This window comes from Haliotis rubra, unplaced genomic scaffold, assembly GCF_003918875.1.
Source record: "Haliotis rubra isolate DU_JTF1 unplaced genomic scaffold, ASM391887v1 Scf5, whole genome shotgun sequence".
Classification (NCBI taxonomy): domain Eukaryota; kingdom Metazoa; phylum Mollusca; class Gastropoda; order Lepetellida; family Haliotidae; genus Haliotis; species Haliotis rubra.
The window spans coordinates 109,146-130,099 of record NW_025767190.1 but is presented as its reverse complement, the minus strand read 5'-3'; the positions used below and the strand labels follow the sequence as shown (position 1 = coordinate 130,099).

General features: G+C 39.0%; 1 protein-coding gene across 2 annotated transcripts in view; it reads right to left on the bottom strand.

The window, feature by feature from the left end:
* LOC124291701 (heparan sulfate glucosamine 3-O-sulfotransferase 6-like) overlaps nucleotides 1–19,445 on the bottom strand; it is a 46,754-nt gene extending 27,309 nt beyond the window's left edge. Inside the window, exons 1-2 of one of the 2 annotated variants that reach the window (XM_046728758.1) lie at nucleotides 19,309–19,445; nucleotides 3,865–4,768 (exon numbers count right to left, since the gene is read on the bottom strand). In XM_046728758.1, the coding sequence (XP_046584714.1) occupies nucleotides 3,865–4,568 (704 nt within the window). In that variant the 5' untranslated portion in view covers nucleotides 4,569–4,768; nucleotides 19,309–19,445. Of the gene's footprint in view, nucleotides 1–3,864; nucleotides 4,769–11,915; nucleotides 12,151–19,308 lie in introns of those variants that run through there. The other variant, XM_046728757.1, reaches the window with a different exon arrangement.
* Between the last annotated feature and the right edge of the window lie 1,509 nt (nucleotides 19,446–20,954).

Below are 20,954 nucleotides of genomic sequence, written 5' to 3'. Positions count from 1 at the left end.
ATCTGTAGGGATACCAGAGTAGGTATATATCTGTAGGGATACCAGAGTAGGTATATATCTGTAGGGGTACCAGAGTAGGTATATATCTGTAGGGATACCAGAGTAGGTATATATATGTAGGGATACCAGAGTAGGTATTTATATGTAGGGGTACCAGAGTAGGTATATATCTGTAGGGATACCAGAGTAGGTATATATCTGTAGGGGTACCAGAGTAGGTATATATCTGTAGGGGTACCAGAGTAGGTATATATCTGTAGGGATACCGCTGGAAATATTGTCGGTAGGGATACGCTGTCGGGTTATATATGTCGGATATTAGACTTGCACAAGTCTCTAAGCTAAAAAATAATAGTTTAAATGATAATTTCTAAAAAATAATAATAGAGACTGATGTCCTTACTGTTCGCTTACCTAGACTTGTCTCTTCGAAGGATAGAATTACTATATATCCATGGACTCAGCATTCAGTGCAGCCTTGGAAGGAAGCTAGTTGGATATGTGCAGTGCCATAGTTCTTGGAATACCGATTTAGGGATATATCTGTGAATACACTAGGGTTGTTTTATTATTTTTCGGTATTTTTGACACGAGTATCAATAACCATGATAATGCTTCACGGATAAGAGTTTCTACAGAACATTAAAAAAATAAACTGATATGTTTGCCCCGACTCTCGGCAACAAATGTCAAAATGCTAAAAACTATTTTCTTGGTAGATTCAAGCTAAGTGTGTACGTAATGCCGACGTGATGACATCGGACGTCAACACGACGTCAAAACACTCTGTCAGGTGTAGGTTTTCTATTGAAGACAGTTCGAGGAGCTCCCTGTCCCCTGGATCTTTATAGAATAAGGGAGTATTAGCCTTACAATTCCATTCCCATTGACATTTACGTCAATGCTCCCGACAATGCTTCCACTTCTTAACAACAATGAATAATAGATTTCGTTGCTACAAAACTTTTCAAAACTGCCATCACGAAACAAAATACCGCCAACATGCGACAAACAATTTATTGTCTTAACCACGTCAACCTGAGTTCATAAACATCCATATAATGACGCGATTAAAAACAAGTTAACTAATCGCTAGTGGTGGGAAATGCAAGATATCTTACCGGGACTACAGTCAGCCTTGGAATAGTTCCTCCACTCAACGAGGCAGTGGGGAAACAAAATATTTGTCTGTAATTTCAAGAACCCAAGCAATGCCGCTACTTCGATAGCATTAACCTGTTACAGGCAGCTCCCAACAGAAAGTATTCAACCATTATTTTTGAGGCAGCTGCGGTCGACGATATGTGCCATGTTTACAAGCCTGTCCCAGCATGCTTGGCCATGTTTACAGTCTAGTCTCAGACCTGACCATGTTTACAGACTAGTCTCAGACCTGACCATGTTTACAGACTTGTCTTACAAGGCAGACCTGACCATGTTTACAGACTAGTCTCACAAGGCAGGTATGACCATGTTTACAGACTAGTCTCACAAGGTAGGTATGACCATGTTTACAGACTAGTCTCAGACCTGACCATGTTTACAGACTTGTCTTACAAGGCAGACCTGACCATGTTTACAGACTAGTCTCACAAGGCAGGTATGACCATGCTTCACGTTATCCTACAGAGCAGGTATGACCATGCTTCACGTTATTCCTACAAGGGCAGGTATGACCATGCTTCACGTTATTCCTACAGGGCAGGTATGACCATGCTTCACGTTATTCCTACAGAGCAGGTATGATCATGCTTCACGTTATTCCTACAGAGCAGGTATGACCATGCTTCACGTTATTCCTGATTGACCTGACGTGATTGACCTGATGTGACCAAGTTTCTTACAGTAAGTGTATGGGGCTCATATCAGGATAAATATATATAGGGATTGAATGCTGGTCAAGCAAACTTGGAACGCCAGATGTGTTAAATTGATGTTCCCTCACAACCAACTTATATATGTACGTCGTGACTTGGTATACACGTTTTGCACCTTGCCTGAGACAGTGCATTTCTCAGCGCCGACATTCCATTAATGTCACGATAAAGAAGATACAAGAAACATTAGAAAGACGAACATGCAATAAATATTAATAATACATGGCAACTGGAACTTGAGATGGAAAGGTTGGTCGATATGTCCCATTTCAACAAATTTGATATTCAATGATTACGTAAAAATTATAACTGATAAATATCACTGCGTTGTCTGGTCCCGACTCGATTATTTGCAGACCGCCGCCATATAGCTGAAATATTGCTGAGTGTGGCGTAAAACTAAACTCACTCACTCACTCTCTCTCAACTTGTACATAAATCAAACTGATTAACTTTATTGATCAAAATCTTCATTATATGTTCGCTCCTTTCCTATGTCATCATCCCTCTTTCCATACTTCCTCGTCCACTGATCTACATGAAAACTTTCCCCTCGTCCACAGATCACATTAACACTTTCACTTCGTCCACTGATCTACATTAACACTTTCCCCTCGTCCACTAATCTACATGTAAACTTTCCCCTCGTCCACTGATCTACATGTAAACTTTCACTTCGTCCACTGGTCTACACTTAAACTTTCCCCTCGTCCACTGATCTACATTTAAACTTTCCCCTCGTCCACTGATCTACATTTAAACTTTCACCTCGTCCACTGATCTACATTTAAACTTTCACCTCGTCCACTGATCTACATTTAAACTTTCACCTCGTCCACTGATCTACATTAACACGTTCCCCTCGTCCAATTCCCTTGGAATGCTGGGCACACACAGTCAGTCAACAAGGGGCGCAGTGTCAATAACCTCGCCTCAACACAACACGGATAAACATAAGCTACACCCGGCGTTTGTCCCCGTCGTTATTAGCCTTTCAGGTTAAGCGACCGAAGCTTTGTGTGTAACTGACAAGGAACAAGGCACAACATGTGTTGTCGCCTTCGATCTGGCCCGTACTCCGAGTTTGGACTGGCTCGAGTCGACTGGTGCAGTATTTAAAACCTCGTCTCAACCCTCAGAATAAATACGCAACCGCCACTTCATCACTGGTGCATCTTTTAACACCACAAACGTTGAGTCTCAGAAAAGAGAGCCAAATTTCATTTCGATTTTTTTTTCAATAAAAAATGTAGCCAGTAACTTCATTTAAGCGTCGAGTTTCAAACAATATTTATGAAAGTGGAGAGAAGCTTGACACCCCGGGAAGTCGGTTTGAATATGTCACAATCTCCGACTCGCCAAATATCAAGAGTCCCCGCCTTGTCCAATTAGCCACAGCATGAGCAGCGCTCGAGAGTCCCAGAGACAGACGTAAACCACGTGAAATAGACAACACAAGACTCTACCATGAAAATAACGTCTAACGGACGCTAAGAGACAGAATGAAATATCAGCTTTGTTGTAAAGCCCAGCGGAGCAATATCGGCAAATGACGATAAATCTACTCGAGCGGTGTTTGATATTTGACAGGGTGAAACATAATCAAACAGCGACAATGTGACATGTTATCTATTCATAAGTCCGCCGTGGCAAAGTACAAGTGTTATCTATGTTTCTCAGTGATGTGGCCACTTGGTAAACAACCTCCCTGTCGTTAGTCCTCGTCAATCAATTGTAAAGATGAAATGTCGTCTGCTCCAACATAATGTCGTCTGCTAACGTTCTCACGTGGGGAGAAGCAGACGAGATTTTATCCGCAGCGTTACTAAAGCCGATAATATCAACCTGCCAGCAGTGACGCCAAATAAGTAGTAATTTGTATGACTGGAAATGTGCCTTAAGGTAACAGGCTCAATATATCAGTATTGTAAGGAAAGTAGGGCGAGGCTGCAAGAGGGGTATAATTTAGAATAATTATCACTCTTACCTGTACCACTGAAGTCCTTTATTGTAGTGTCTATCAAAGAAGTGGGGTTCGGGTCCGGGAGCACGCACATCAGGGTGGATCCTGAGGAACTCCAGTAAGGCTCTTGTTCCTCCTTTCTTCACACCAATAATTAGTGCCTCGGGTAGTTTCTTTATAGCATTTTCTTGTACCCTTGCGAGTCTTGTTGATTCTGTGCTGTCCTTTCTCTTGACCTGACCCCCCTCCTGAAATATCTCATACTCCTCCTCTTCCTCCTCCCCTCTCCCAGAATCGCTCCACTCCTCATCCAGATAAATCGTACTCGCGGTATTTGTCAACCGATTATCCATCTTAGATCGTTTGCTCACAAAGTTGTCTCCAGTATTCCCTCCTAAGCTTGGCTTGTTTCTCCCGCTGATAACCTTCCCGCCTCGCTCCGATATTTCTTGAGCATGTGAATTTTGAAGTACTCTGTTATGTCTTGAGACAAGCAGTGAAGGTGAATCCTGAGTTTTGTCACTAAATTCCTCTCGCTGAAGCTTGTCCCCTAGGGCGGAGAGGTCGGACGTGGAGGATCTCTCGCTGACGACGAGCGAGTCGGACAGAGGCACCACATAGAGGACAGACAGGGCGAGGAGGTAGGCACAGACTATCAGGAACCCTCCAAGACTCATAATGACCAGCAACACACTTCGTCTCACTCTCAGACAACGAAACACAAACATATCCAAGAATAACACAGGGTTAAGTTGCACCCCTCCAATGGTCCATCCATCGTTCCTTCATTCATCCGACTTCGTCTTCCAGCCTTCCCACGACTACACCAACGTCGAAGGAGGCTCCGTTTAGCCGACGTCTTGTTTAGTAAACATCCTTTAGCTGCGTCACGGCTGGTCAGTTAGTCACGACGCGGAGGGCATTCTACCTGAAACATCAATACAACGTGAACTCAACTACTCTATGCCAGCTCTTACAGCACATGTGTAAGTATTGTGTGCCGTGGGTCATGTGACTTGTCCCGCGCTCCTGATTGGCTACTCGGGCAGCGCGAAGTGAATGAAAGCCCGATGTAAACAATATGCTGTGGACATAACGGCACTCACAGAGTAATTTAGACCAGTTTGGCGCGTGCCTGGTTTGGTAGTGGGAGCACGCGGGTTTGTTTAATTTCTCATTATCAGTGCTGTGAGCTGTGAAACATGGAAAAACATATCTGACCCCAGTGCAAGTGTTTTCTTATGATAGTGTAGAAGTGTTTACACACTGACTGAACAAATAAACATTCCATAAAAATCGGTCCTTAAACATGTCGCTGATCTGCAAATAACCAAATATATAAGGAGAATACGAACAGAAATAAACATAACATATAACAATATAATAAACATTTACAATACGTGACAATGCCACAATGATGTCTAACACGGGAGTGATTGGCACGGTAATGCTTAAATAGAGAAGAATCTGACTATCAAAAACAAAATATCTTTAAAAATGCAAAATGAACCTGTCATTCGCCCTTGATATATAACTCACTCCATCATAATTAACTTATACCTAAACGATTTTCTCTGTCCATGTCGGTCTTAGTCACGCTTAAAAAATATCAAGAAGTTGGGAGCATTAAAAATGTATGTTACTCAAAAGCCGTCATAATGTTGAATACGATACGTGCTGTAGTCGTGACTGGTCGCCATCCACAACAAGGTTATGCATTCATGGCGAGATGTTATCACTCCCTTTTCGACATTCTACCTGTCAGATACCGTCAAACTTTGCCCTCGCGCCGAGCCGAGTGGGACTCAGCTGTGATTAACACTGTAATTAGTCTGTCTGGTGCATTGTAATTGCGCTTATGAGTAACCGATACATTGGTCCGCATATCTACATATTTCGCTTCTCACCACGAGCGTGTGAAACAACTCCTGTCCCTCTTTGTCTTGTGTGGCGTGTTAAGTTACAGTTCCTTAAACTCCGAGTCGTCGATGTGAAATATTTGCAAAGGAAGGTAGATAACTCTAAATTTTATTTTGATTTATCCCTTCAATAATTACCTCCCTTTCGTAAACCGGGTCTGGATATCTGAAATGCTGTGTATTTGCTGAACTTTTGAATATCAAGTTTGGGTTATTTGTTTAATCTTATTTTTAATGCATTTGGCATGTTGGATCAGTCTCTGTGTGGTAACCTGCGGCGTTAATGGAGAACAACGTGTTATTTGATGAGATAACAATGAGATATGTTATCATTTAAGAATGTTACCTGGACATTTCAAACAGTATCTCGACCCTCGAGATGACAGCTAGTCGAGTCATCAGGGTCCTAGTTCGGAGGTCGAGTACCGTCTAAGTTCTCCTGTTCATAGTGGTCCATTTGAAGTCATATCACAACGCGTTCTGATTGATAGTTCTGGTGCCGTGTTAAGTAGAACGGTATAGTTATATACATCACTTTTAATCAACATAAGTTCAGAGATTACCCTTGCTTAGCAACTATCGTATCGCGATTGGGATATATCCTGAAGTTGATGTGATAGGGCTTATGTTGTCATGGAGTTATTGAGGTAACAGTGACACGTTGATCGTGTTTTAGAGTTTAAGATTAAGCCGCACAGACTAACTTGCCAACAGCGATTAAATGGTTAATGATTGTAATTTGACCTGGAGTGTTTTAATTATCGGTCGTCTCGGTAGACTGACCATGTCACAATGCCCTTGGCACCCAGCACGGGCCATCATTGCTGGAATGACATGCATATATTTACATCACATTAGGTGAACACACCTGTGTCTGTCTGTGTAGCTACAGGTATTACACACATGGTGGCAAAAGGAGAAGTACGTATGAAATTGATCATTCAAGATTCAAGATTCTTTTCTTCTCCATAAAACCACCAACGGTGGTATAAGAGTGAAATACAGGGTATACTACTTACAACATGGTGAGCAAGGTGGCAGTACATATGATAGCAACATGATAGAATTTGATACAACTGAGGAAACGAAAGGCTATGACACTCTTATTGCTATAATATTTATACATTTTGCAAGGGATTTCAGTTCTTTTCTTTTACTAGAAGAAAAGAGTAATATGAAAGAATGGAGGCTGGTATTTTGGTATATTTAATTGGTATGAGATATTTCTTTGAATTTCTAGTGATGTTCAGCGAAATGGAATTGACAAAATATCTGACGAATAATACAGTATATTTTCTTCACAATTAGTGTGAAGAACAAGCTTACTAAGATACTAAAGCATTCGACTTTATGGATAACAACTTCTTGTTTATTGCATAGAGCGACGTTTCGGTGCAGATTCGTAACCAGTTATCAAGTTAAGACATATATACTTCTCATCGCTCCTTTGTAGTCACTCTTAGCTTGATAACGGCGTAAGAATATAGACTGAAACGTCGCTCTATGCAATAAACAAGAAGTTGTTATCCATAAAATCGTATGCTTCATTATCGATTCACCAACTAATATAATGCCGATTAAACGATTAACATCAGATGGTTTTGAATAAGGGGTGTATTCGACAAAATATATCTGTTCTATGCTTGATTATTTTTGCCAAGTTGAAAACGGAAACCAGAGAACAACTGATCAATTTTGAAACGTATATGTTTTCTAAATATTATTCATTATTAGTATGTTTTCAATGATGATTTGAACTTGCAGTGTTTGATATGTTTAAAGTGTTTTTTCTTACATGATGTTTCTGTTTTAATTTCAACGCAACTATTTAACACATCCGGAGTTACACAAGTGAGACTTCTTATCGTCATCCCGCATACCAACCCTGCACATCAACACCAGGAAGTCACGTGACGTGCAGCACGGAGGTAACCGAAAAGTCTAAGGGAGTAATTGACATCATATCACCTGTCAAGGTGAGCTGATTACAGTACAATATTCACTGGATCAGTATTTGTGGTATGCTATGTACATGGATATAACTGTAATTACCTCTCATAGGATGCGTTATGACTGTATTGACGTTTTTGACACGATAAGCATAAAGTCGTATAAATATGTGTCTCAATATTCATTCATTCATTCATTCATTTATTCATTCATCAAGCATCATTACTATACTCAATTTTTTATCTTATTTTCAAGACACTAACGGTTAAGTGTATGGAACATATCTGTACATTTCTGGAAAACGTCATGTTCAAACTTACTTTGAGGCAAGTCCACGTGTTTCATACTTAATATGTACACAATAAATGTATTTGAACGTGAAAGTCGTGTCATAATGTTTTTGTCAGGTATTGCCTTGTACATATCAAAGATTTTCGTCGTTACCGAAATGTAAGGAAATGTCATTATTGCCTTCCTGCTTGATATTTCTGAGATGTTTACCAACAAACAAGCAAACGGATATGCCCTGTCATGCTCATTATATTAAATACGTGTCAATCAAAACGTACATTAGACTGATAATAAGGTGTAACTGGGCCGGCTAATTAAAGATACACTTGTCGAAACGTATACATTCCATGCCTACATTACACTGTATTAATATTTTCTCTTATAGAAGCACTCGGACTTATGTTAACATTGGATGACAGGTGTAATGTTTAGTATTCCTAAAATAGTTGAATAATACTATAAAAACCTGAACTAAACTATATATTCAAATGTAATAATTAATCTTTTTACTTTTTAAACATGAGGTCCCTCTATTTCAATTATATAGAGACACCCACTCGGTAATGATGAAGGCATCGTTCAAACTGGGATGTTAAGCCTATCACTGGGGTAAACAGTTGTGTAGGATAATAACTCCTTCTTACGTTCACTTACTGTGATTTGACATTTTAATTTCACCATATCTCTTTCAATAAAACCCATGGTTCCGTTTCACCGATTAATTTTTTGCAGGTTTGACCCTAAACAAAGTAGTGGCTGACAAGAATAAAACTGACTTAGGAAATACTGATTTCGGAAATGTTGATAGTTATGGTGTTTGCATTGTAGTAAGACCCCGATTATATATTAAGAATGTCCAATGATCGTTATCCTAAACAAAGTTATAATTATATACTTAGATTAGATTCTGTTGGTATGATTACATGGGTTTAAAAAATGCGTAAGCTTTTAATAAGTATGGATTTGGTTATGTTTGGCTTTCCCGAGACATTGGAAATTGTCATTATGTTTATCATTATTTAAGCAGAGGTTAGTTGATTGTTCAAAACAAAGTATTAGCAGCAATATCATGAATTCACCCAATCTTGTACATTTTAAAAGTATTATATCATCATTGTAAGAGACTTAAGAAGATATTTATATTTGCTAACATTCAATGCATTACCATAACGATGTATGTTAGATGGCAGTAAACTATGAACTTTGATGTAATTTGTAAGATGTATAATAATAATAGAAGTCCACTTTCTGCTTGAATGTGACAGATATGTAACACTACGAAAAACGTATTTACATTGTACTTCTATAGAATAATTTAACAAATGCTTATAAATTTATAAAGTTAATAATTTCTAATAACCTGGTACTTTTATTGAATTGTGCTAAGTTTATAAAATCGTCTCTTAAATACTTATCCTCTGTAAATTGACAACTCAAATGTCTGCCTATTGCCATTATGCACTGTATCATTTGCATTGTTTTTTGTACATAGGCCGATGGCCTACAAACTGAAATAAACTTTGTAAAAAGACCCCGAAATAGGTACCAACCCTGGTGAGTTATCTGAGAACCATCTTAATCTGAATCCGACACCCAAAATATGCCAGTTAAAATGCAGTGATATTTAATGCCGTTATTCCAAAAATAATATTCATGGTATTCTTAAATGTTCAACAAGTATCTTAATTTACTGACCTTGTGGAAGGTACAACATGTACCTGAAAAACAAAACGTACACAGAGGTTTGCATTCCCCGTTCTCCAGACAACACATTGAGGATTAGGAATGTATATACTTTCTGATAGTGGGAAAAACATAGTGAATATTCAGATGGAAACGTTTTCTGTGTGTCGATTAAAGGCTACTATCGTTTACATTATGTTTCTACGGCGTTCCAAGAAACCAGACTTTTTAATCATTGCTCTTCTCTACTCTGAAATTTCCCCCAAATATGCACATTATTCGCCTGGTTTTTTTTAAAATATCGCTTTCTATTTATTTTAGTTTTCTTGCGAAGCTTTGTATATTTATTATTCAGAGTCTTGCACATAGCAGGCTGTCATTGTATATTTATAACTCATTCCTTCTACAAATCATGCTGTCATTGTATATTTCAACAAGGAACCGTGCGTTATCTCGAGCTACAAATGTATTCTGACAGAACTTTCAGCTGTTGAGTCATTTTAAGAAATTGGAAGCAGCACAATATTTAATTGTTTGATTTTTTAACCATATGAGGCAATTATAATATTGATTTCTCACTAGACGTTGCAAGCTGTAATTTGTCTGGCTAGCGTGTTGAGTTGTCGCTCGCAGTAGCCTTCACAGATGTGAAATAGACATGATTTGTGACACATGCCAAGTGATAATTGCCTGTCCTCCATTCTCCCCACTTATGTCTGAATACAGAGGTGCTGATAATAATGTTAGCTTGGATCGTGGTGTCACTCTTGCGTGTTATAAACGTCATTGTGTTCCATATAAAAGACCAAATTGTGTTATATTTCTTTACTTTAACAAATAAAAAACACCTTCTCAAATTCGTTAAATATTGCCGCTGCATTCTGAAAACTATCATTGTAAAATCACGTATAGATGTCGTTTACCCTATATGCGAACACCTGGTATCATCACTGATTTCATTCATGTAATTTCAAGGGTGTTTCCTTCCAAAGGAATCTGTTCTTCGTGAAATCGAACTGTTTATTCTCTGGAGTTCACGTTAACTATTTAATAACTGCGCTGTAACACGTTTATATATTGTCCTATGTCAGTGTATATGGTGTTACAATATGTTGTAATTGCACTGCATTGTTTCCATTAAGATTCGGGAGAAGTTCAGATAATTGTGTTCTATCAATAATTAGTTGTACAGGTGACGAAGCAGCATCTATAGTACTGTACCAAGTCCGTATGCTAGTCACGGTATATATAAGTAATTCGTAAGTAACTACACGCATCGTTTAAGATATACAGTTTTTTAGTTGGACAAATGACCAGCAAGGAGCCCATGTTTTCCCGCTAGTCGTGGTCACTATTTAAACATCACATCACCCCAAAAAGTATTCTATTTAATGTAGTAATGCAAAATGATTGGATGGTGACTTGTCAAAGAGATATCGTGTAATAGAAATATTTCAGCGTTTGTTACATTTTCTTGTCATAATTCTTTAAAGTAAAAACTTAAAACAATATGTCTCTGAATTTACGTCAATATAGTATGTTGGTTTGCTTGAATATTATCAAAACCTGTGAATGGTTTCTTGTCAAATATACCCGTAAAGTGTCGATTATTACCTTTTCTAATGATACAAAACAGAAAGGTCTTCTTAGGTAAATGCACTTTCAGATATCATCCTTGAAGATTTAAATAAAACCGGATAATATGTCAATCTCAAAATAAGTACACACGATTTTTTTAAAAATCCACAAGAAATGTTGCAACGCAAAGGACAATTCACCAAATTTATATAAAGGGCTGGAGAGCTACCTCGGTCTGGTCCTGGAAGCTAGTTCTTTCTTCTGTTGAAGGGTCAGTGAGTGAGTCGAATCTTACGCCGTTTTTAGCAATTTTATTCAATATTATGCCACCAGAACATGCTCCACACCTTGCACCCATATGGGCCCAAGTCTTCTGCATTTTGTAAAGAAATTCCGACTAGCGAAATATGAAATATGACTATGAAACTGTGAACAGTCACGGTGTATAATGTGACGGTATGTGATATTGCCCTGTAAGCCTCGAGGCGCCTGAACGTGCTTGTGTCTCAAAACAAACCCTCGTTTTTCAACCGCTGAGCTTACATATTTAAAACACGATTTTCCAGTCTTAAGAGTCTGTATATAAACAGATCACCATGACTTGTAAAATCAACGTTTACAATTTTAAAATATACACAGCAAATAAATACTTACAGAATTATTGTTGTATCAGGGATAAGTCGACAGCGACATCCATAATCGAGGTATTAATTCTCGCTGTGTACACAGATCCGTTCGAGCTGCACAAGCGGGGCTAAGAGCTGTGTTTGTCTAGAAGCTCGCGTTACTTAACAGTTTGCGGGACTCCTAGAGCACGCGCTGTGAAGACTCCTGCACCAGTCAAAGCTTCTCGTGTGTTTGTGCGTCTGTGCATCCTCGCCTACCGTGTTTGTTTGTGATGCATGCATACACCTAGACATAATATTTGGCTTAAGACATCTGATACTCCTTACCAGTAAACGCACAATATGAGAGATTAATGTACATGCGTGACAACACAGGCGTGTGGAGGAATAACTGGGGGTTGTCAAAGCGTAACATTTTAAATATTTAAAAAGTTAAAGAAAAAGTTAGTTTTAAAAATCTTTTGGTAGGCAGTTTGAAATAATTAAAGAGGATGATTTAGGTTAAAAATGAAAACGTTGTTATCCCTATACCCGTATATTTAGGGGTAATGAGTAGCAGGGTAGCTGAAGGGTTAGTTCAACGCTGCAAAGACACGGGTTTGATTCATTACTTGAATGGACCGTTGTTCTTGTTCCCTGACTTAGTGAGTGAGTGAGGTTACTTTTGCGCAGATTATAGCAATATTCCAGCAATATCACGGCGGGGGAAACAAGAAACGAGCTTCACACATTGTACCCATTTGGGGAATTGAACCCGGATCTCCCTGACCTAATAATGCTTTGATACTGAGGGTTCGTTCAGTAACAATATTATGTCTTTTAAGTTTTATTGAATTTGGTATGTTTTCCTGGATTTTCTTGTTTACGTTTCAGAAACTGATCCCGTCAACATACTCATCATCATCGTAATCAGATAACATGATCTGAAGTGTTTAAAAACATTAATTCAAATTGTTGTAAGTTTAAAAACATGTTTCATCTGGCGATATCTCTCTGAGGACGTGGAGTATGAGGAACTTGAGTTCATGTCACGCATTGTGAACATTGAAAGTTATAGTCTCAGCAGACACCAAACACTACAGTGATGCAGCTGTAGATATCACCACAAACATATTTCGGTTTAAATTTGCATAATTATATATCAAGGGTATTTATACAGTATCTTTTTTTAAACAACAAACAAACGAGGGACATTGTTTAGTGATCACAGCTGCATGGTACAAGTGCTACAAAAAGGACACTCGATACAAATCATGGAAAATTACTCGTATTGCTTTGTTGAAAACAGAACAACAGAAAGATTGGTCAACATTCTAAACGTTTTAGGGGCAGTGGGGTAGCCTAGTGGTTAAAGCGTTCGATCGTCATGCCGAAGACCCGGGTTCGATTCCACACTTACAATGTGTGAAGCCTATTTCTGGTGTCCCCCGATGTGATATTGCTGGAATGTTGATAAAAGCGGCGTAGAACTAAACTCACTCACTCACTAAATCTTTTCCACAAGACGTGCTTACCTTTGCCGAGAACACCCGGTGTCATCCCAAATTTTCAGTAACCCATTCAGTTAATTTTCACAGCTTTTTGGCCCTTTCAGCACAATGGAATCTCAAGACTATAAATTCTCTCGAGTTGGCGTGTTATATTAGATAATAGTGTTGTCATACGTTTACATATTGATATATGGAATGTTGTAAATTTATGACATTGTTTCTTTAACGATTCAGATGAAGTTCATGATATTTTGTTTTATTAAAAGTTAGTTTTCAGGAATGTATTGTTATCTGCTGTAAGCACTAGTGTGAAAGGTGCTATATTTTAATGCTTTTGGGGTCAATTGTAATCTGGAATAGTCATAGATGTAACTTTCCAGAAGGTGTCTATACATATGTACATTTGGGTAAACGCATGTCTCTCTCATCTCATATTATATCACGACCAACAGATCTTATAGCCTTGGTCTGATTTGGAAGTTTGACCACATCTGCTGTTAGGCTTATACGTTATCATCACCCCTTAATTGCAATTATCACGTCTGTTGTAATTCCAGCTGGCAATATATTGTATGCTACCGCGGCATTTTCTTTGCAGGAGTTTCTATTGATTAGAAAACTACATATTTTAAATTAAATAATTGGTAATTGTGTAACATTTCTTTGTTGTTTGTTTACTTCACATTTATGTTTTTCTAGTAGAATTGTGGGTTAACTTATTGTTTCAATTTTTTAAATCAGCGCACCCCCATAACCGTAACTATTACACAGCTATTGATGTTGGTTATGTAAGTAAGTAGGTAAGAAACAACACCATTGTGCCGGAACTTGAAACTGACGCCACCGACCCTGCACGTGCAGCTGACACGTTGGGTCAAACAGGATTCAGTAAAAGCAACATATTTTAATGTCACAATAACTTTATGACACTTTTACCAAACACTTCTTCCCATTTGTCAGTGTCTTAACGTGTATGTGTTGTTAAACACAGAACAGCTATAGTTGTCCTTGAAGCGCTATGTCCCTCTACGCCCCTAGTCTCTCGCTAGCTAGTCGTGACACCTCTAACACATGGATCCCAAGATTCCCATCAAAATGAGTGAGTGAGTTGTAGGTCAGTTATGTAATATATATCACGGGGTCCGGGGGCTGGAAAGATTCATGTCTTACACGTTGAACACTTTGATAACACCCATGAGTATTGATATGGTGCTAATAAACCTTGAAACATAATCGAGCGACTCTGGGATTCGAACCCGTACCGATTGCTCTCTGGCATGACTGGCACGCCGTGCACAGATGATCTCAGCGCACAGATGATCACCACGTTACCAGCGTGACGACGCTACCATTGTTATGTGGCAGTGTTATTTATTGTGATACAATATTCCATGTGTTATGTAGGCCTACATTGTTTTCGTTGACGTTGAGTACGATACATCAGTGTGCTTTATATTGACACTTGTGCTATATTTAGACAGAATTCTGGAATGTACTACAATCCTCCTGTGATGCAAAGAACATTATAGAAAGATCGGAAAGCCTTTTCTAAGGTACATAAGGGAAGCTAACTCTTGGTGCTCGTTACATGAAATCTCAAGTTTCAAAACGACCAATACTGGGTGTGACACCCTGGATACTTTGCCTTTCTTGCAAGTTAGATTATTGTTGCTGAGGTGAATATTACCATAACTCTCTGTATTGCTATAACCACTGCTCTTGTATTATATTACTTTATAATTTGTTCCGCACACAATTTTGAACTGCCACATTAAAATCTTTGTTGTGATTTGTATTGATTTGTGATGTTAGACAGTTTTAGAATACAATTGTTAATTATATCACCTTGTTTTGCTGTTAGTTGGATTCACACCGAGTTCTGTTACGGACTGATTCCGTGTTAACTGCTGCATTAGATTCAGCCCTGGAATCAACACGCAACATCATGCTCCCTGCGGCGTAAAACACTCAACACCAGTGCAACACCGAGGGAGGAGCGTGCAATAGCTACCAGATTTAATGCATAACACGAACAGCAACTTAAAGCATGAACGCGTAAGTTGTGAAAAACTACATTGACTGTTTCATCATGGCTACACACGGAGCTGCAGGCCTTGTTCCACTCCAGTACCGACTCTGTGAAATATGTATTTTATGGAACCAAAACCAAGCATAATAAAAAAGATAATAAAAAGCATGTCTATCTAGTTCTAATAAAACACATTTAGGGGAGAGAATGTATTGTGCAATCAAATATTTCATAGCCTCTATGTGAGTCTAATTCTTTTCTCGGCTGTTCAGTTGATTATGAGACCAACAGATCTCACAGAACATCATCAGCCATGAATATCAAACCACAAACAATTCCTACTTTTTTTATTGTTTCTTTTATTGTCACGTATATGATCATGAGCAGCTGACGAAAAAGGTTCTTTAAGTTAGAAAAAGAGTGTTTGTATTTTATAGCGGCACCATCTAGGTCTTCAGAATCCGTCATATTTAACTTGCTTTCAGCCGCGCATGCATGTGTGCAATCATTTTGAAAATAATATTTTTGTCTAAAAGCTTGATCTTTGTAATTTCGGTGAAAGCACGTATCATTTCTAAACAAAGGACATAGAATCGCAGTTGGGCACATAACCGTAATTTTATATTCCCATTTGACAGGCTGGAGAAGGCAGTTGATGTTCAGGAGAAGGCATGAAGGCCTAGCGAGCGATATCTAGCTTCCCTTGATGCATTACGTCACGTCACGGGGTAATTGGAAATATAAAACCAGAGTCAAGTCAACTAAAAGTGCGCACATTTATTTCTCATCGATATGGTCCCTGTGGTTTGTAACCTTAGCAACCACGTGTATAACACAATGTAATATTAGACTGTAAAATCTGTGACATAAGACATAACTCATTTTACTAAAAGCGCCTCAAACGGTCCTGACAAAATGGCTGTGGGGTTTTGGTCGCGAGAGCATTAAATTCTACTTATTTTAATGATGTCACACACCTTAAAGACGTCTTCGTCTTAAGCACGCTGGCAGTGTCAGACACAAGTGTTGAAATGTGATTAAAAATTGCCAGATTCAGACAAGCATTACAAAGTGGCGTGACCGACGTTATTTCTACGACATCAACGGTACGACCCTCTGTCTTGGGGTCACCGAAGACGTCGGGTGTGGGGTTCAGTTAAGGTCAAGGTTAAAAATGGTTCGAGGGATATTTAACTATTTGTATAACAGTTGCCGTATTTGTACCTCCTAGAGCTATGTGCTTGTCTATAATCGATGCAACTGCCGTGTTGATGTTTTCTTTTCAGATGAACAACTGACTTGCCCTTGCATGTGTTTCTGACGGGTGCCCAAAGTAGGGACAGGATAAGCTTTAAAACACCGCGAACACCAGGCACCATCACTATGTGATAGTGATACATGCTTACGATATAGTCATGATCGTACACTGTTTTAGTTATGTTCTCTATAAATTATAATTTTGAATATGCTTGTGTCGCTTTTATTTACGTTTGTGCCATGTACTTAAGTGTTCACTCGGCCCGGGTTCAGTTCCCCACATAGGTGCAATGTGTAGATCCCTTTTTTTATGACCCCAGCCGTGTTGGCATTGCTGGACTGTATGGACCTTTGACACAAAACACATTCTCATTCCCTCACTAAAATTTAACTCCAAGGTAGTATTCCAAAACTTTGGGTACATTTAATCCAGTGATTTGCGGGAGTTTTCAGCTCAAACGAGACGTCACAACGTGCGTGACGTCACAACGTTACAAAACCATACCGTCAAATAACCAAACAGGGAAGGACTGATAATCTGTAATTCCGATTCGAGTTAGTTAATCCATATTTTTATGTTTTACTCAATGACATTTTAATAAGGAAATGAAGAAAATCCTTATGAAATATCACCCCTCACAGACAAACTTCACCAAAGGCAGCAGTGTGTTCAGATGTAATGAATTTCTAAGGTCATGGACAACGGGTGACGTCATGTGTTTTCCTCAAGAATGAAGCACTATGACGTCCTATAGCTTCAGCTGACCAATCAGCATTGATAATCGATTGAAAGCACATTTGCAAATATTGGAAAGTTATTAAACACGATCAATCCACCCTAATGGGTGATGTGACTGTACACATAGGAGACACAGCTATACATTTAAAGAACTCCATCATGTTGTGCGGAGTTTGATCCATCGGCTGTGTCCAGAAACACCAGTCTAGGGTCAGTATGGTATACGAGTGGGTTACACTAAATTGGTAAACACCCATGTCCATCGTTTCAGAATTCAGTATTAACAGGCCGTCACCTCAGAGCTGTAATATCGCTCAGTCCTGCGTTAAACAACACACACTCGTACACTTACACACCAAACACACAAACACAGAGAGACACACACATGTAGTAGCAGTAGTAATGGTTGTAGTTGGGTGTCAGAATACGTAGTAGTAGGGAGTAGTAGCATAGCTGTGATAGTAGTAGTCATAGCAGTAGCAGCAGTCGAAGTAGTAGTAGTAGTAGTAGTAGAAGCATAAAACATAGCGGTAGTAGAAGTAGTAGTAGTAGTAGTAGCAGTAGTAGTAATAGCAGCAGTACTATAGTAGCAATGATGGTCGTAGAAACAGTAGTTGAAGTAGTAGTCGCAACAGCAGCCGTAGTAGTAGTAGTGGTGTAGTAGTAGTAGTAGCAGTAGTAGTAGTATTAGTAGTTGTAGTAGTAGTAGTTGTAGTAGTAGTAGTAGTAGCAGCAGTAGTAGTAGTAGTAGTAGTAGTAGTAGCAGTAGGTAGTAGTAGTAGTAGCAGTAGCAGCAGTAGTAGTAGTTGTAGTAGTAGTAGTAGTAGTAGTAGTAGTAGTAGTAGTAGTAGTAGTAGCAGTAGTAGTAGTAGTAGTAGTAGTAGTAGCAGCAGCAGTAGTAGTAGTAGTAGTAGCAGCAGCAGTAGTAGTAGTAGTAGTAGTAGTAGTAGTAGTAGTAGTAGTAGTAGCAGTAGTAATGTAGTAGTAGCAGTAGTAGTAGTAGCAGTAGTAGCAGTAGTAGCAGTAGTAGTAGTGTTGCAGCAGCAGCAGTAGTAGTAGTAGTAGTAGTAGTAGTAGTAGTAGTAGTAGCAGTAGTAGCAGTAGCAGCAGTAGTAGTAGCAGTAGTAGTTGTTGTGGTAGTAGTAGTAGTAGCAGTAGTAGTAGTAGTAGTAGTAGTAGTAGTAGCAGTAGTAGTAGTAGTAGTAGTAGTTGTTGTGGTAGTAGTAGTAGTAGTAGTAGTTGTTGTGGTAGTAGCAGTAGTAGTAGTAGTAGTAGTAGTTGTTGTGGTAGTAGTAGTAGTTGTTGTGGTAGTAGCAGTAGTAGTAGTAGTAGTTGTTGTGGTAGTAGTAGTAGCAGTAGTAGTAGTAGTAGTAGTAGTTGTTGTGGTAGTAGCAGTAGTAGTAGTAGTAGTAGTTGTTGTGGTAGTAGCAGTAGCAGTAGTAGTAGTAGTAGTAGCAGTAGTAGTAGTAGTAGTAGTAGTAGTAGTAGCAGTAGCAGTAGCAGTAGCAGTAGTAGTAGCAGTTGTAGTAGTAGTAGTAGTAGTAGTAGTTGTGGTAGTAGTAGTAGTAGCAGTAGTAGTAGTAGTAGTAGTAGTAGTAGTAGTAGTAGTAGTAGTAGCAGCAGCAGCAGCAGTAGTAGTAGTAGTAGTAGTAGTAGTAGCAGTAGTAGTAGTATATAGCATTGGCTGACTAACGTTATACTCCCAGGGCTAATACATCCCCCGTACACAAACTGTCTCTCGATAAACACCAGGAACTAGATTAACCTTGTCTGATGTACAGACGGAGTTGCCTGTACGACCTGACCCGACACGACGTAAACGGGTGTTGGGCCTGTACATCCGTCCGACAACACGACACGTGTAGTGATTTACAACATACAAGGGTTCGAGTTGCCTAACACTTACCTTACTGCTGTGGCCGTATAATATAACGATATCCGTGTTCCTTCACGTGTAGCTAACACTCTCAGTCCCACCGCGACAGTTCACCCACTCCGCTCCCGCCTGTAACAGCACTCTCGTCTAAAGTATAGGTCCAGTAAATCACAAGAGTCGCTTGCTTCTGAGAGAGCCCACCAAGCGTAATAGAATAAGAGACAGAGCAACCACTGAAGCTTAAACACTGGCTGAATATGATGCATTGGGAATTGTTTATGACTGCTCCAGACAAGCCTTGCAGATTAGCTAGGATGGTTTGTTTGTCTTTGGTATTAAGGCGTTAATCCCGAGCATGGTCGTGGTGGGCACCCAAGTAGGCTCTCAGATTGATCGGGAGGTTAAAATGGAACAGAAGCAATCAACGTAGCTCCGGAATGCTACGGTCATATTGAAACCTGCTTGATTTATGTGTTTGATCTAATTCTTCTGCCACGGTTTAAGCGTGCAGTGATGGATTAAGTCCGACAGACCTTGTATTTACTGTACCATCGCGCCTCTACACGACGTCGTATGGTAGTGCTTAACGTTTGATCATCTTGAAGTGGTTGTGGTGTGGAGATCTGACCCTTGCGGTTTAAGACTAAGCCTGTATTTGCACGTGTTTCGAGGGGGGTAATTGATCATCCTGACCACATATACTGACCGGTGAGGTCACAGGAATCGGTTGACCGCCAATGACTATTTGACCACATATAGTGGGTCTTTTCGAACATTTCCAATATTCGGTTTGATTGATGAGGATAGGACAGGAACGATTAATATCCGCCTCTGTACATCCAGTTCAACAAATATTTATATCGATTATTATTTTTCCCTTTTTGAATCAATGTGTAGATACAGCAAAATTGGCTTGAAAAACTATGATGGAGTGATTTAGCGCTGTTTAAGAATATTTCAGTTACATGATGGCGTGCCAACATGACATAGACATTCAGCCTAAAATGACGGAGGGCGAAACTATGGCCAGCGTTCATTCACAAGATGAGAATACATACTTGGGTTATCAATAAAAGTTAACGATCACACATAACCATCTTCCATATATACAAATCACTTTGACAGAAAATCAGTTGGTCAATTCTCGGTAACATCTTTACTAAAATGGAGGTGAACAGAGTGAATTGCCCATTCAATACAATGCACATTGATTCCACATGAATCATGATGTTGTCAATAGCGATGTATTGTTTCTTTGTTAAACATTAGGTTATGATAATATATGTTTTCTACATTTCTTTAAGAAATAGCCAACCAGTTGATGTATTTATGGTCAGCTTTTATGACGAAAGCGAACATCTTTTTATGTGTTATGCAAGTACATGGATGTATGAAGCGCATATTTCAAGCCACAAAATGTCTGTAAAATTTTATTCACATCGCTGATATATTCCTTTCGGCAGATTGCCAAGATTTGATTACTGAATGTGAATTTCACGGAATATGTTGTTCTCTAAGAAAACATATTCTAATTTAAAAACAACATTATGGCAACCTGTAGTATTAATATTCACTAATAAATATTAATAATATATGTTTTCGGACATCACATGTTTTCGGACGACAGTGTTTACTCGCGCTATGACTCGGTGTGCTGCGTCACGCAGATATTGTAA